The sequence below is a fragment of the Schistocerca americana genome, chromosome 5, assembly GCF_021461395.2.
Source record: "Schistocerca americana isolate TAMUIC-IGC-003095 chromosome 5, iqSchAmer2.1, whole genome shotgun sequence".
Classification (NCBI taxonomy): domain Eukaryota; kingdom Metazoa; phylum Arthropoda; class Insecta; order Orthoptera; family Acrididae; genus Schistocerca; species Schistocerca americana.
In genome coordinates this window covers 180,560,305-180,574,503 of record NC_060123.1, presented here as the reverse complement: position 1 = coordinate 180,574,503, position 14,199 = coordinate 180,560,305, and the positions used below count along the sequence as shown (strand labels likewise).

At 42.8% G+C, this 14,199-nt stretch overlaps 1 protein-coding gene across 1 annotated transcript in view; it reads right to left on the bottom strand.

Annotated features, from left to right (window-relative positions):
• LOC124616259 overlaps window positions 1-14,199 on the bottom strand; it is a 932,810-nt gene that overhangs the window by 14,981 nt on the left and 903,630 nt on the right. Inside the window, exon 17 of the mRNA XM_047144563.1 lies at window positions 6,568-6,670. Coding sequence (XP_047000519.1) covers window positions 6,568-6,670 — 103 coding nt within the window. The remainder of the gene's footprint in view (window positions 1-6,567; window positions 6,671-14,199) is intronic.

Here is a 14,199-nt window from a genome sequence, read left to right as displayed (position 1 = left end):
ACTAGTAATTTTGCAAGTGATATGTTAATGTGAACTGTGGAATGTGTCACTCACTCATATATGGTGATGTATAGCGACGTGATACTTTTCCACGTTGGGTTTACAGGTACTTCCAGATGACAAGTCAAGATAATTAGCTGACAGCACGATTTAAATAATGATCGTCTACAGTACACGCTACTTTAGACCATATTTTCTTTTACTAAGGAAAAGAGTTTAACTGCCTCATGTGTGGTACGTTTAAAATTAATAATAGCTCAAAAAAGATTTAGAATATGGAATAGAAACGGCAAAAGCAGTTTGTTACTGCGATGCTGCTAAGCATTTTAAAACACTGGCTTTGCCACATAACAGAGTAAAAAGTCGTGTTCTTCGTATGGGACATGTCAGAAAAAAGGAATGAACTATGTACTGGTAAATTGTCGGTATTATTCTTTGTGTGAGAACGAGAGTACTGATCGCACAGATCTTAGTCAACCACTAATTTTTATTCGTCGAATAATGGTCGACTTTTCTGTACCAGTACATGAACAGTTACTCGCTTTAGTTCAGTTACTCAGAACAACGTATTTGGGTGTTCTTAGGACAGTGCTAACAAAATTGGTGGTTTCAAAAGTACTCTGCAATTTGCGCGGATGGTACATCGGCTACGGTCGGAAGCGAAAATGGCTTAGTTGGTTGTTGTTGTTGTGGTCTTCAGTCCTGAGACTGGTTTGATGCAGCTCTCCATGCTACTCTATCCTGTGCAAGCTTCTTCATCTCCCAGTACCTACTGCAACCTACATCCTTCTGAATCTGCTTAGTGTATTCATCTCTTGGTCTCCCTCTACGATTTTTACCCTCCACGCTGCCCTCCAGTATTAAATTTGTGATCCCTTGATGCCTCAGAACATGTCCTACCAACCGGTCACTTCTTCTAGTCAAGTTGTGTCACAAACTTCTCTTCTCCCCAATCCTATTCAATACTTCATCATTAGTTATGTGATCTACCCATCTAATCTTCAGCATTCTTCTGTAGCACCACATTTCGAAAGCTTCTATTCTCTTCTTGTCCAAACTGTTTATCGTCCATGTTTCACTTCCATACATGGCTACACTCCATACAAATACTTTCAGAAACGACTTCCTGACTCTTAAACCTACACTCGATGTCAACAAATTTCTCTTCTTCAGAAACGCTTTCCTTGCCATTGCCAGTCTACATTTTATATCCTCTCTACTTCGACCATCATCAGTTATTTTGCTCTCCAAATAGCAAAACTCATTTACTACTTTAAGTGTCTCATTTCCTAAACTAATTCCCGCAGCATCACCCGATTTAATTCGACTACATTCCATTATTCTCGTTTTGCTTTTGTTGATGTTCATCTTATACCCTCCTTTCAAGACACTGTCCATTCTGTTCAACTGCTCTTCCAAGTCCTTTGCTGTCTCTGACAGAATTACAATGTCATCGGCGAACCTTAAAGTTTTTATACCTTCTCCGTGGATTTTGATATCTACTCCGAATTTTTCTTTTGTTTCCTTTACTGCTTGCTCAATATACAGATTGAACAACATCGGGGAGAGGCTACAACCCTGTCTCACTCCCTTCCCAACCACTGCTTCCCTTTCATGTCCCTCGACTCTTATAACTGCCCTCTGGTTTCTGTACAAATTGTAAATAGCTTTTCACTCCCTGTATTTTACCCCTGCCACCTTCACAATTTGAAAGAAAGTATTCCAGTCAACATTGTCAAAAGCTTTCTCTAAGTCTACAAATGCTAGGAACGTAGGTTTGCCTTTCCTTAATCTAGCTACTAAGGTAAGTCGTAGGGTCAGTATTGCCACACGTGTTCCAATATTTCTACGGAATCCAAACTGATCTTCCCCGAGGTCGGCCTCTACTAGTTTTTCCATTCGTCTGTAAAGAATTCGTGTTAGTATTTTGCAGCCGTGACTTATTAAACTGATATTACGGTAATTTTCACATCTATCAACACCTGCTTTCCTTGGGATTGGAGTTATTATATTCTTCTTGAAGTCTGAGGGTATTTCGCCTGTCTCATACATCTTGCTCACCAGATGGTAGAGTTTTGTCAGGACTGGCTCTCCCAAGGCTGTCAGTAGTTCTAATGGAATGTTGTCTACTGCCGGGGCCTTGTTTCGACTCAGATCTTTCAGTGCTGTGTGAAACTCTTCACGCAGTATCGTATCTTAGTTGGTAAGTTAAGGAAAAACAGAATAAATTAATTAACTTTGTATTGCGTCATACATTAGGAAGCACTATGGGGGAAAAGTGGCAGTGTTGTCCGCAATGAAAGATGTGACGAAAATTAAGACTATCGTAAATATTTAAATATCTCGTTAATGTAAGTACTAGAATCTGGGACAAATAAACAAAAATCAAAGTTTTGGTAGTCTATGTCTTAAGACGTTTACTTTTAGGGACTAGGCAGGTCTCATGACCAACACCGACTGTCAGTTATTCCCGAAATTGGCCGGTGTGGCTGTGGCTGGATCGTCACGACACCGCATGGTTCGCGTTGGAGGGGGAAGTATTTGCTGGAGGGGAATATGTCGCGAGCCACTCTTTGCCAGGTCTGAATTAAACGGCCCCAAAGCTTAATTCTGGAGACATTCACCCGTCATGCACAAGAACTAAGGTGCACGTAAATATTGTAAACCTTGCTTATGAGGACGAAGCAAACGTATATGTTAGGTGGATTCACATTGCTCTTAGAAGACGTCAACAACTGGCGTTAGCTTACGAACGACAATACACTGTGAACACTGCAGCCAACATTTACGTATGTTGTTTCTTACCTAAAGAAAAACGAAAAGTTTTACCACAGCTTTGCTTGACTGATACTGAAGTGTGTCTTTCCTCAACGCTTCAATTATTTATAGGAAAGCATGCATCTGGTCGACCGGGAGCGTGTGGCCTAGCGTGTCGATTCATCACTAGGGAACGTGGGGATTACAGGCAACGGACTACAGCGTTGGATATACTGTGCATGCATAATTATGTACAGCCATAAAAGTTACTGCTAGGCAGCTTAAATACGCTATTTTGATTCAGATTATCAGATCGGTATGTTAGAAACTCAAATTCCGTTGGACCTAGTCTTTGCCTGTAGACATTTAGAAATCTCTGCAAACATAGAAACACAAGGCTTATCTACATCGATGCTTCGAACAACGAAGCATAATGACAGCTGAGTTATGGCTCTACGAGGAGCGTTGCTATGCACCGAGAAACATCAGGATATCCAGATTGTTATCCTCTTCGATACCAGAATAACCCAACCTACTGAGATAGCGCTACAGTGAACGACGCTATCATTCGACGGCCTACGACACAATTAACCTGATATGCACAACACCAGATGAGGTGTCAAAAGCCGTTACTTTTGAGGGAGAGAAAAATCCCGTTTGCAGTCCTTTTAAAGCTTCTCAAACTATTAATACTAGAGAAGTAGAATGTAGAATTGCAACAGTCATCATAATACAAAGGCCGAGATTATGACAAAATTAACCAGGTAACGGTCGCAGGTTCGAATCCTGCCTCGGGCATGGATGTGTGTGATGTCCTTAGGTTAGTTAGGTTTAAGTAGTTCTAAGTTCTAGGGGACTGATGACCACAGATGTTAAGTCCCATAGTGCTCAGAGCCATTTGAGCCATAACCAGGTAACAGATGACTATGTTCAGATGTGAGAAACAATAGTGCAGAAGATTATAGAACATTATACTCCGTATTATGTTCGCTGAAGCAAACACTATCACACTGGCTTGGTAGTACTTCCATTTTGCTACTGCAGTAAAGAACAGATGTCAATCACATTTTCTTTGGTTGTCAGGTAGATGTAATACTACAACTGTTACAACATATGCTCGATATGGACTGCCCTCCTCTGACTTCTACAACTACGCTGATATGCCTAAAATATTTTAAGCGTATTCTATCTATTATAGTCAGTTTTGATTGAAGTGCAGATGCCCTTTATATATGATGCACTTGAACAGAATTATTCATAAGTACTTCCGAAGTTTTAGAAACTGTGCCACAAATTTATTGCCACCTTTCAATATTTATCTAGAACTACGAGGATAAGAGAAATTAGGGAGTGTACCGTCCATACCATATAAAGAGTGATTTCTACCTCGCATATCAAGCGAATTAAATTCAACAGATTGCATTATAATTTGAATCCAGTGTACAATTTTTCGTGGTATATGTATGTAGACGTAGGTGTCCAACTGATTCTTGAGTACTGGTAGTGTAAAACAATGAGCAAACCGGATTCACGGAAGAGATCGATAAGTTTCATGAAAGTAACACCCTTTTCTTCAAGTGCATTATTTCACAGCATCAGAGTCATACGTAAATAAGAGAAATGAGGTATACTTAATATTAGGAAACGACTGTGTCAGTAATTTGCAATATCGGATCACTCCCGCATTTCACTGGACTCCTGGTACATGTGGAAGAGCGAGTCAATGTATTTCAGATTCGAAACCTGTATAGAAATAGACGGAGTGCGTTTAGACAAGTAATTCAAATTCCAAAGCATGCAAAAATTTACCCGAAGCGTGTTTCGCACATATCAATGACTACTGTCTCACAATAGTGTGGTATTGAGACACGTGCATAGTTGCACTTTTCTTTTCTTTTTGTCTGAGAAACATTATCCTAAAAACACTGCCTTTTTGGATCTTTGTATAATGTCATACACGCTGGATATCGCAAGGTTGGCCTTAAGGTTGCTTCTGATACTGGAATATTGTCTTAAAGGATCCACAGTAAGGAACAGCAAGAAAAGTGGCAATAATTCAGCGATCACTGTGTCTTCAGGTAAATTAAAAGTACAACTGTGTGATGTACGTAACGATGACAAATCTACACTCCTGGAAATTGAAATAAGAACACCGTGAATTCATTGTCCCAGGAAGGGGAAACTTTATTGACACATTCCTGGGGTCAGATACATCACATGATCACACTGACAGAACCACAGGCACATAGACACAGGCAACAGAGCATGCACAATGTCGGCACTAGTACAGTGTATATCCACCTTTCGCAGCAATGCAGGCTGCTATTCTCCCATGGAGACGATCGTAGAGATGCTGGATGTAGTCCTGTGGAACGGCTTGCCATGCCATTTCCACCTGGCGCCTCAGTTGGACCAGCGTTCGTGCTGGACGTGCAGACCGCGTGAGACGACGCTTCATCCAGTCCCAAACATGCTCAATGGGGGACAGATCCGGAGATCTTGCTGGCCAGGGTAGTTGACTTACACCTTCTAGAGCACGTTGGGTGGCACGGGATACATGCGGACGTGCATTGTCCTGTTGGAACAGCAAGTTCCCTTGCCGGTCTAGGAATGGTAGAACGATGGGTTCGAAGACGGTTTGGATGTACCGTGCACTATTCAGTGTCCCCTCGACGATCACCAGTGGTGTACGGCCAGTGTAGGAGATCGCTCCCCACACCATGATGCCGGGTGTTGGCCCTGTGTGCCTCGGTCGTATACAGTCCTGATTGTGGCGCTCACCTGCACGACGCCAAACACGCATACGACCATCATTGGCACCAAGGCAGAAGCGACTCTCATCGCTGAAGACGACACGTCTCCATTCGTCCCTCCATTCACGCCTGTCGCGACACCACTGGAGGCGGGCTGCACGATGTTGGGGCGTGAGCGGAAGACGGCCTAACGGTGTGCGGGACCGTAGCCCAGCTTCATGGAGACGGTTGCGAATGGTCCTCGCCGATACCCCAGGAGCAACAGTGTCCCTAATTTGCTGGGAAGTGGCGGTGCGGTCCCCTACGGCACTGCATAGGATCCTACGGTCTTGGCGTGCATCCGTGCGTCGCTGCGGTCCGGTCCCAGGTCGACGGGCACGTGCACCTTCCGCCGACCACTGGCGACAACATCGATGTACTGTGGAGACCTCACGCCCCACGTGTTGAGCAATTCGGCGGTACGTCCACCCGGCCTCCCGCATGCCCACTATACGCCCTCGCTCAAAGTCCGTCAACTGCACATACGGTTCACGTCCACGCTGTCGCGGCATGCTACCAGTGTTAAAGACTGCGATGGAGCTCCGTATGCCACGGCAAACTGGCTGACACTGACGGCGGCGGTGCACAAATGCTGCGCAGCTAGCGCCATTCGACGGCCAACACCGCGGTTCCTGGTGTGTCCGCTGTGCCGTGCGTGTGATCATTGCTTGTACAGCCCTCTCGCAGTGTCCGGAGCAAGTATGGTGGGTCTGACACACCGGTGTCAATGTGTTCTTTTTTCCATTTCCAGGAGTGTATATGAAGTTCAGTCTGACGTTCCTGTGCGATAAGGAGTTTACGTAATCATTTCTCAACAATGTTTGCACGTAAAGCAGCGCTTAGTACACTCCTGGAGATATTCAGAACGTGACGCTGCTACAACGTCAGTTCCTGGCTACCACTGACATGTAAACAGAAATATCACACACAAGTCTCCAGGAAAAAAGAGTTCGATGATTTGTATTTCCCCTTTCGAGATCACCACTAGTTGTATGAGTGAAAGCAATGGTTGACGTACCTTGTTTCTGTGATTGTATCCGATCATTGTTGTCCTCCTGAATGGATTAGTGAAGTTGAGATTTACGTCCTGTAGATTGTTCGTATATAGGTCAAGGGCAAAACTGCAACAGAAAACATTTGTGTCCAATTAAGCTTCATTAAAATACACATAATCTAAAAATCGACTTTAGTCACAAATTTTTCAAGGAAGTGCTTGTACCAACAGGAAAGCTGAAAATGCGTAAACAAAACTGTTAATTATAAGAGTATTTAAAATTATGAACGACAGTTACAGCAAAAAATTTGTTTCAGGAAACAATGGAGAGGAACAACACAGCTTCAGGAATGGGCAGCCAAGTACACTTGTCATATTTACACCATGCTCGTAATTCAAAAAGTTAATACAGAAAAGAATGGAATCAAGGGCACATATAATTAGAAAGTTGATATAGAAAAGAAAGCAGTCAAAAGACACATAATGTCTCAAATACGAGAAAATATCAAGTTTTAGTTTCTTTATGCAACAAAACATGTTTCTAATTACACACTTAAATTAAAAGTTTGAAAATTAACGACAGTTATAAACATTAATCATGGCTATCAGGATCCATCACCATTATTATCATTTATTTATGTGAACTACATAATCCAGGGATCTAAAGCAACTGTTCCACTTCTTGTAAAAATCTATCTAAAAATGATGCTTGAAAGTTGCTATCTGCAGACGACTGGACACTAATGCCAGTAAGCGCACGGGGAAACAATGAAACAGCTGAACAAGTAATATATTTTATATATGTGGGTAACACATACATTTACAAATCATACCGTCGCAGAGACCATTAACGAGATACAATAAATTTAATGTAATTTATTTTAAAGAGCAAATATGGAAAAGTAAAATCTAGCTGCAGAAATGAGGCTCTAAAGCAATACTTACAAGAGGAAAGCCTCAAACACGGCCAACGATTCGGCTCATATCTGGTAGGTTGCTTGTGTAAAACGTAAAATGAAATACTCATAAAACGTTTTGGCTAGACTCCCACCCGTTTTCTTGGGAAAACCACTTCTAAAGTTCATGACGCGCAATCAGATCAAAATTGACGGGATTGATAGATAACTGAAAACTAAACATTTTTTAGTCATATATGGGTTCCTGAAACACACATTCCAATACGTTTTGAGAAAATAAACTGTTACGATTGCTGCTTAGGTAACGATAAGATAAACGCCGTTCAACGAAAGTGCCGCTGGCGTAAAAACGAAGAACTCTGACTGGGGAGCAGAGAATCTGTGTTCGCTTCCACATGCATCATGCAGTATTTTTTATTTGTATTTATTTTGCCTCGAATTTCGTAGGATTAATGTGGTAGGAAAGCAATAAAGAATAATGACAAGATAGGCAAATTAACTTCTCGATCGACATGGATTAGTGAAAAATTAAAATTACAATGTGCTTCTAAGAATCCAGTGGGAATTGCACAACACCACGGACGCAATAACGATTCATAGCATAATTCATGAACAAGTTTCAGTTCGATAAAAATGGTTCAAATGGCTCTTATGACAATGGGACTTAACATTTGAGGTCATCAGTCCCCGATACTTAGAACTTCTTAAATCTAACTAACCTAAGGAGATCACATACATCCATGCCCGAGGCAGGATTCGAACCTGCGACCGTAGCAGCGGCGCGGTTCCGGACTGAAGCGCCTAGAACCTCTCGGCCACAGCGGCAGGCTTGAGTACCATATTTTCTGGTGATATTATCATATGTGTGACAGGCATCAAAATTAATTGCGGAAAAACGATTTATTTTTAAATGTAAAACTAAACTGTTTTCCTCTGAATCTTCGGTAGATATTACGCAGTTGGACTAAGACTGCATTCATTAGATGTTCTCGATGTTGCCAGTGTATTTGATTCGAATTGTTTTATGACAAGTACCATCTGTATAGTTGTTCGAAGGAAAGTGAGGTCGTGTAACAGACAGAGTGAAAAAGGCAGTATAGACTCACTAGGATTAAAATTTTAATTCTTTACTGACACAAGTTGTTTCAGAAATTTATTTGCCTACCTTTTTATCATTTCTTATCGAGTTACTTACCTTCTTAAGCCTCTTATTCTCGCCAATTTTCATACGGAAAAGAACAAAATACTGCAGAATACATTTGCAAATGGAGCACAGGTTCTCCGTTACCCAGCCATAACCCTCCGTCGCCGACCAGCGGCGCTTCCGTTCAACATGGTTTACCGTATTGGTACATTAGCGGCACTCGAAACAGTTTCTTTCCTCAATTTTTAGGAAAACATGCGATTTAGGATCCCATGTACGTACGATAAAAATGCTTAATTTTCGATTATCTAAGGATGCCGTCATATTCGAGTTGATTGCGCGTCATGAACTTCAGCGGTGGTTTCCTCAAAAAGGGCTGGGTATAGAGCCAAAATATCTTAGAGCCATTTATTTTGCGTAGACCCTATACACAGGTGAACTGCCAAATCGGTTGACCGTGTCTGAGGCCTTCCGCCGATTAGAAAACGTCTCTGTGCACTGAAGTGAGAGCTAATCTCCACGCCAAAATCATAAATCAAGAATAAACAGCCCATACACTATTTTCTTCCTGGAGTAGTTTAAAGAATATAATTTAGAGATAGGCCGTAAAACAATATTGACACAAAGAAATGGTGCATAAAGTCCAAATGTATCAATTACAGTTGTAACAGAATGCTCTTACGATGTCAAAGAATAAGCTACCGTACCGTAAAATGTGCTCTATATTGATGTCAAAAGAGGAAATAGTGAGGAAAACGTTATTGTTGACACTGAACGGTTTGACTAGCGGAGTATGGGAACTCTTCCAAAACCGCTCATATATAAAAACGATTATGACGATAATCATAAGCTGTAAAAGTATTACATGACCTTTGGTAAATATTACGATCGCGATTATCAGTAAATAATGGTTCCTACAGGTACGCTATCTGCCTAAATGTGAAACACTCAAAACTAAATTTTCATCACTAGTACTAGTTTTCCTCTAGATTAGATTAGATTAAATTCAGTTTCTGTTCCATAGGCGCAAAAATGAGATGATTCTCATGGGTGTGGAACATTTCAGGTGATTGTCAAAATAGGTGAATACATTGCAGTAAACTTTATCTGCTAACATTTACAGAATCAATACAGTGTCAAAATCAAACATCAATCAGTATCATATTACAATAACCACTATCATTTCAGACATTATGTCATAAGGATTACACTTCCGTGCACCATATAAAACGATGAATTACAGTAACATTTTTATATATTGCAACCCCTTTGTTCAGTGGAATGCTGTAAATCTCGGTATAAGGTGAGCGTGATACAAATCTTTATCATTTACTCTCTCTATCTAAATGAGAAGGTGAATACGCGAACGGTTTCATCACCAACACAAAATTCGGACATTTTTTTCGAAATTTTAACAACTACTGTTACGTACTAAAGCAGAAAAGGGTTCCTAAAAGGAGACATACACACGTGAATAACGAGGGTGAAATAGAACTTATACTACTGCACCTCTGTTAGCTAGGAAGAAAAAACCTTGTCGACTTCAAAACACGTTAAAGGGAGGAACGCACACAGAAAGTGAATTATACACTACATTCAGTAGCGAAAAACATTTTTAATAAGAATCTAACTGAAGAATCGTATTATGAATGCAATATTTGTAGAACATGACTAATCATAATGCTTTGTCAGTAACAGTGCAACACATCTCGTGTTCATTCTCTTAAATTTCAGTTCGACAAAGACAGGAAGAAAGTCAGATGACAATTCCTCTCTTTCCTCTTTAATATTTTAATGCTGTCTACTGGTATTTTTACAGGTTTACGTGTTGGGAACGATACATTATTATGATGCTGTGTCTGTCATTCGCCTATATCATTCTGTTACTTTCTCGAGTAATTTATGCTAACTTAATGAGTGCAGTCTCGCGGAAAATTATCCCTGAAAAGTGGCAGCTCAATGCTGTGCTATAGTTCTGTGGTTCATCAGAAGAGTATAGAGCTACTCTAACTTTAATGCCCAGGATTAAGGGTATCTATGTTTACTAAACCGTTTAATGAGATTGCCGCGATTCGAATGACCGATACACGCATTCACCGGATTTGGACATCATGAAAGCTAGCTGCAAGTCAGGGCATTCCCGCCTAGGCTTGCCACACGGTCATGGTTGTGAGACCGCTACGTGTGTGTTAGTTACCCTTTGGTTGCTTTGGTTTCCTTCTTTCGTATTGCTCCTTGGAGTAATGTTTATGATGCCTAGGCGGTCTTCCCGATTTATTACGCACAGGGAAGTGAAAAATTTCATTGTTCTCTAACTTAATTTAACAGGTAGATAACAATAAAACATGAAGTAGGGCTTGTACATCATCATTTATTTTTATAAACATATATAAAAAGTAATAAAATTAACGGAAGTGTGTAGAGCATCAGCGGCCACAGGCTCCATCTTATTGGAGCCTCATTCATGAAACCCTTTAATATAAAGAAGCTCTACCCTTTACCAGTCTTTACCAGTAGAAATGAAGAACATAAGCTGCACTCGACACGGACGGATGGGAACTGAATCTGACATTGTAGAAAAGTCAGTTAACTACTGCAGTGCATTTTACTGTTGAATGCCTTTTCCAATTTATTATTGACAGCAGTCCCTCTATATATTTCGTGCCACAGTAAGGACATCGTTGTAAGCAAATGTTCAGATGATCGAAATCTTTAAGTAATAAAGATTTACCACGTCAGTAGGTCTCAGCTTCCTGAAATATGACGTTCGTCAAGTATTTGTAAACTTACAATACTCACACTGCAAGCGAGGTAAAAAACGTAACAAAACAGTACATTATACCAACATAGAATGCTCCATCCAACTGGCCACAAAGGGAAATAAAAACTAACGCACCACAAAGGAGTTTGCAAATCGGTCACAAACTGATATTCATATAGGTATCGACGGTAAACGCAAAATCATAATCTTTGGTGGCAGAAGGATGAATGTCTGACGCAACAGCGTAATTCCATCGCGCAGATGGCAAGGATAGTAAACAATGGACATATCGACAGCAGGGCATAAAGTCTTCGTGAATTTCGTTCCGTGTACCCAGGTCGACAGCAACTTTGCCTCGCTTACAGGTGAGTGAGCAGTACACTGATCAGCTAGAGAATTATGACTGCCTACGCAATACCGAGCGAGGTGGCGCAGTGGTTAGACACTGGACTCGCATTCGGGAGGACGACGGTTCAATCCCGCGTCCGGCAATCCTGATTTAGGTTTTCCGTGATTTCCCTAAATCACTCCAGGCACATGTCGGGATGGTTCCTTTGAAAGGGCACGGCCGACTTCCTTCCCCGTCCTTTCCTAATCCGATGAGACCGATGACCTCGCTGTCTGGTCTCCTTCCCTCCCCCCCCCCACCCCCCAAAAAAACCAACAAAACAACGCAATAACCGCTATGTCCACCTTTGGCAAGGATAAAAGTGGCTAAGCGTCGTTGCATGGAAGCAGTGAGGCCTTCGTAGGTCGTTGGATGCAGTTGGAACCATATATGCATACGCAAGTTACCTAAGTCCCTAATATTCCCGGGAGTGGGCGATGAGCTCTGACGCCTCGTTCACTCACACCCCAGATGCGTTCGATGGGGTTCAGATCTGGGGAGCTGGGGGCCCAGCCCATCAATTGGACTAGCCATTTTGTTCCTTGAACCTCTCCATCACACTATTGGCTTTGCGACATGGCACATTGATTTGTTGAAAAATGCCACTGCCATAGGGAAACATGAGGGGGTGTAAAGGGTCTGCAAACAAAGTACGAAACTTCTTGGCTGTCATGGTGCCTTACACGAGCTCCACTGGACCCATGGATGCCTATGTGAATGTTTCACAGAACATAATGGACCCGCCCCCAGCTTGTCTCCGTCTGGCAGGACAGCTGACAAAGAGCTGTGGCCCTGGAACACAACTGATTCGCGCCCTCCCACCAGCGTGATGAAGAAGGTATCACGATCAATCAGAGCGTGCAAGGCTCTGTACTGCGTCGACGTTCAGTGCCGATGATGACGTGCTCATTCCAGTCCTAGATGCCGATATTGTGGTGTTAACAATGACACATGCATGGATCGTCTGCTGCTGAGGCCCATCATTAGGATTATTTGGTGCTCTTTCTCAGACACTCTTGAACTCTGACCAGCATGAAAGTGTGATGTTAGTTCCACCACAGCCCGCCGCCTCTGACATTTTACCAACCAGCCCAGCTTGCAACGTCCGACATCTGTAATGAGAGGTAGCCGCCCAATCCCAAGACATCTGGACTTGGTTTCACCTGGTTTCGCCATGTACTGAAGATACTCCTGGAACATCCATCAAATCATGCGGTTTCGGGAATGCTCGTGTCGAGCCTCCAGGCCATAATAATCTGCCTCTGTCAAACTCAGTTATTGCGCCTTCCCCATTCTACACACGGATATTACACGCAACGTGCGTGTGTCTGACTGGCAGCCTTTCACTGCCAGGTGGCGCTGCTATCGCCTGGACGGGTTTATATCGATAGTAGGTCGATAGTTATGATGTTCTGTCTGATCAGTGTGTATCCAGATGTCGGCATTTGGGAGAGGATCTATAGTTGGACTTAAATATTCTAGTTGGAGCAATCGGGGAATCGCTTGACATTGAAATAATGCAGTGCCATTGTTGGACGATCTTGTTGAGAACTGATGAACCATGGCGTGAAGAAGGATGATGATGATGTTTGGTTTATGGGGCGCACAACTGCGCGGTTATCAGCGCCCGTAAAAATTTCCAACCTTGCTCAGTCGAAACTCGTCACATTCATTAATGATGATGAAATGATGAGGACAACACAAACACCCAGTCATCTTGAGGCAAGTGAAAGTCCCCGAGCCCGCCGGGAATCGAACCCAGGATCATGTGCCCTGCCGGCCGAAGCGGCCGTGCGGTTAAAGGCGCTGCAGTCTGGAACCGCAAGACCGCTACGGTCGCAGGTTCGAATCCTGCCTCGGGCATGGATGTTTGTGATGTCCTTAGGTTAGTTAGGTTTAACTAGTTCTAAGTTCTAGGGGACTAATGACCTCAGCAGTTGAGTCCCATAGTGCTCAGAGCCATTTGAACCATTTTTGATCATGTGCCCGGGAAGCGAGAACGCGACCGCGAGACCACGAGCTGCGGACGTCAAGAAGGAAGTGGTTGACCTAGAGAGAAGGTAGAACATGAGTACCGAGCGCAGAGGCACTCCGAGCGCCAGGTTCATCATTATCATTGATCCGACGTGCAATTGTGGTTTCAGTGCCCACAAGGATCATTAATAGGCGGCTCACAGAAAGGGGGCTGAGCTCACAACGCCTCTAGACTACCATTGACTTCTGAACGCTAACAAGTCCACTTGCAGTGGCGTCGGCCGCATTCGGCCTGGAATCACATTTGGAGGCGCCTTAGACAACGACGGGATACGAGGAGTGATGGTCTGAGGTGCCATTCCATTTCACAGCACGACCCCTTTGGTTGTCATCAGCGGCAACCTTACAGCTTAGCGGTATGTCGGCGATACTCTACGTCTCGTTTTGTTGTCCTTCACGTCAACCTATTGCC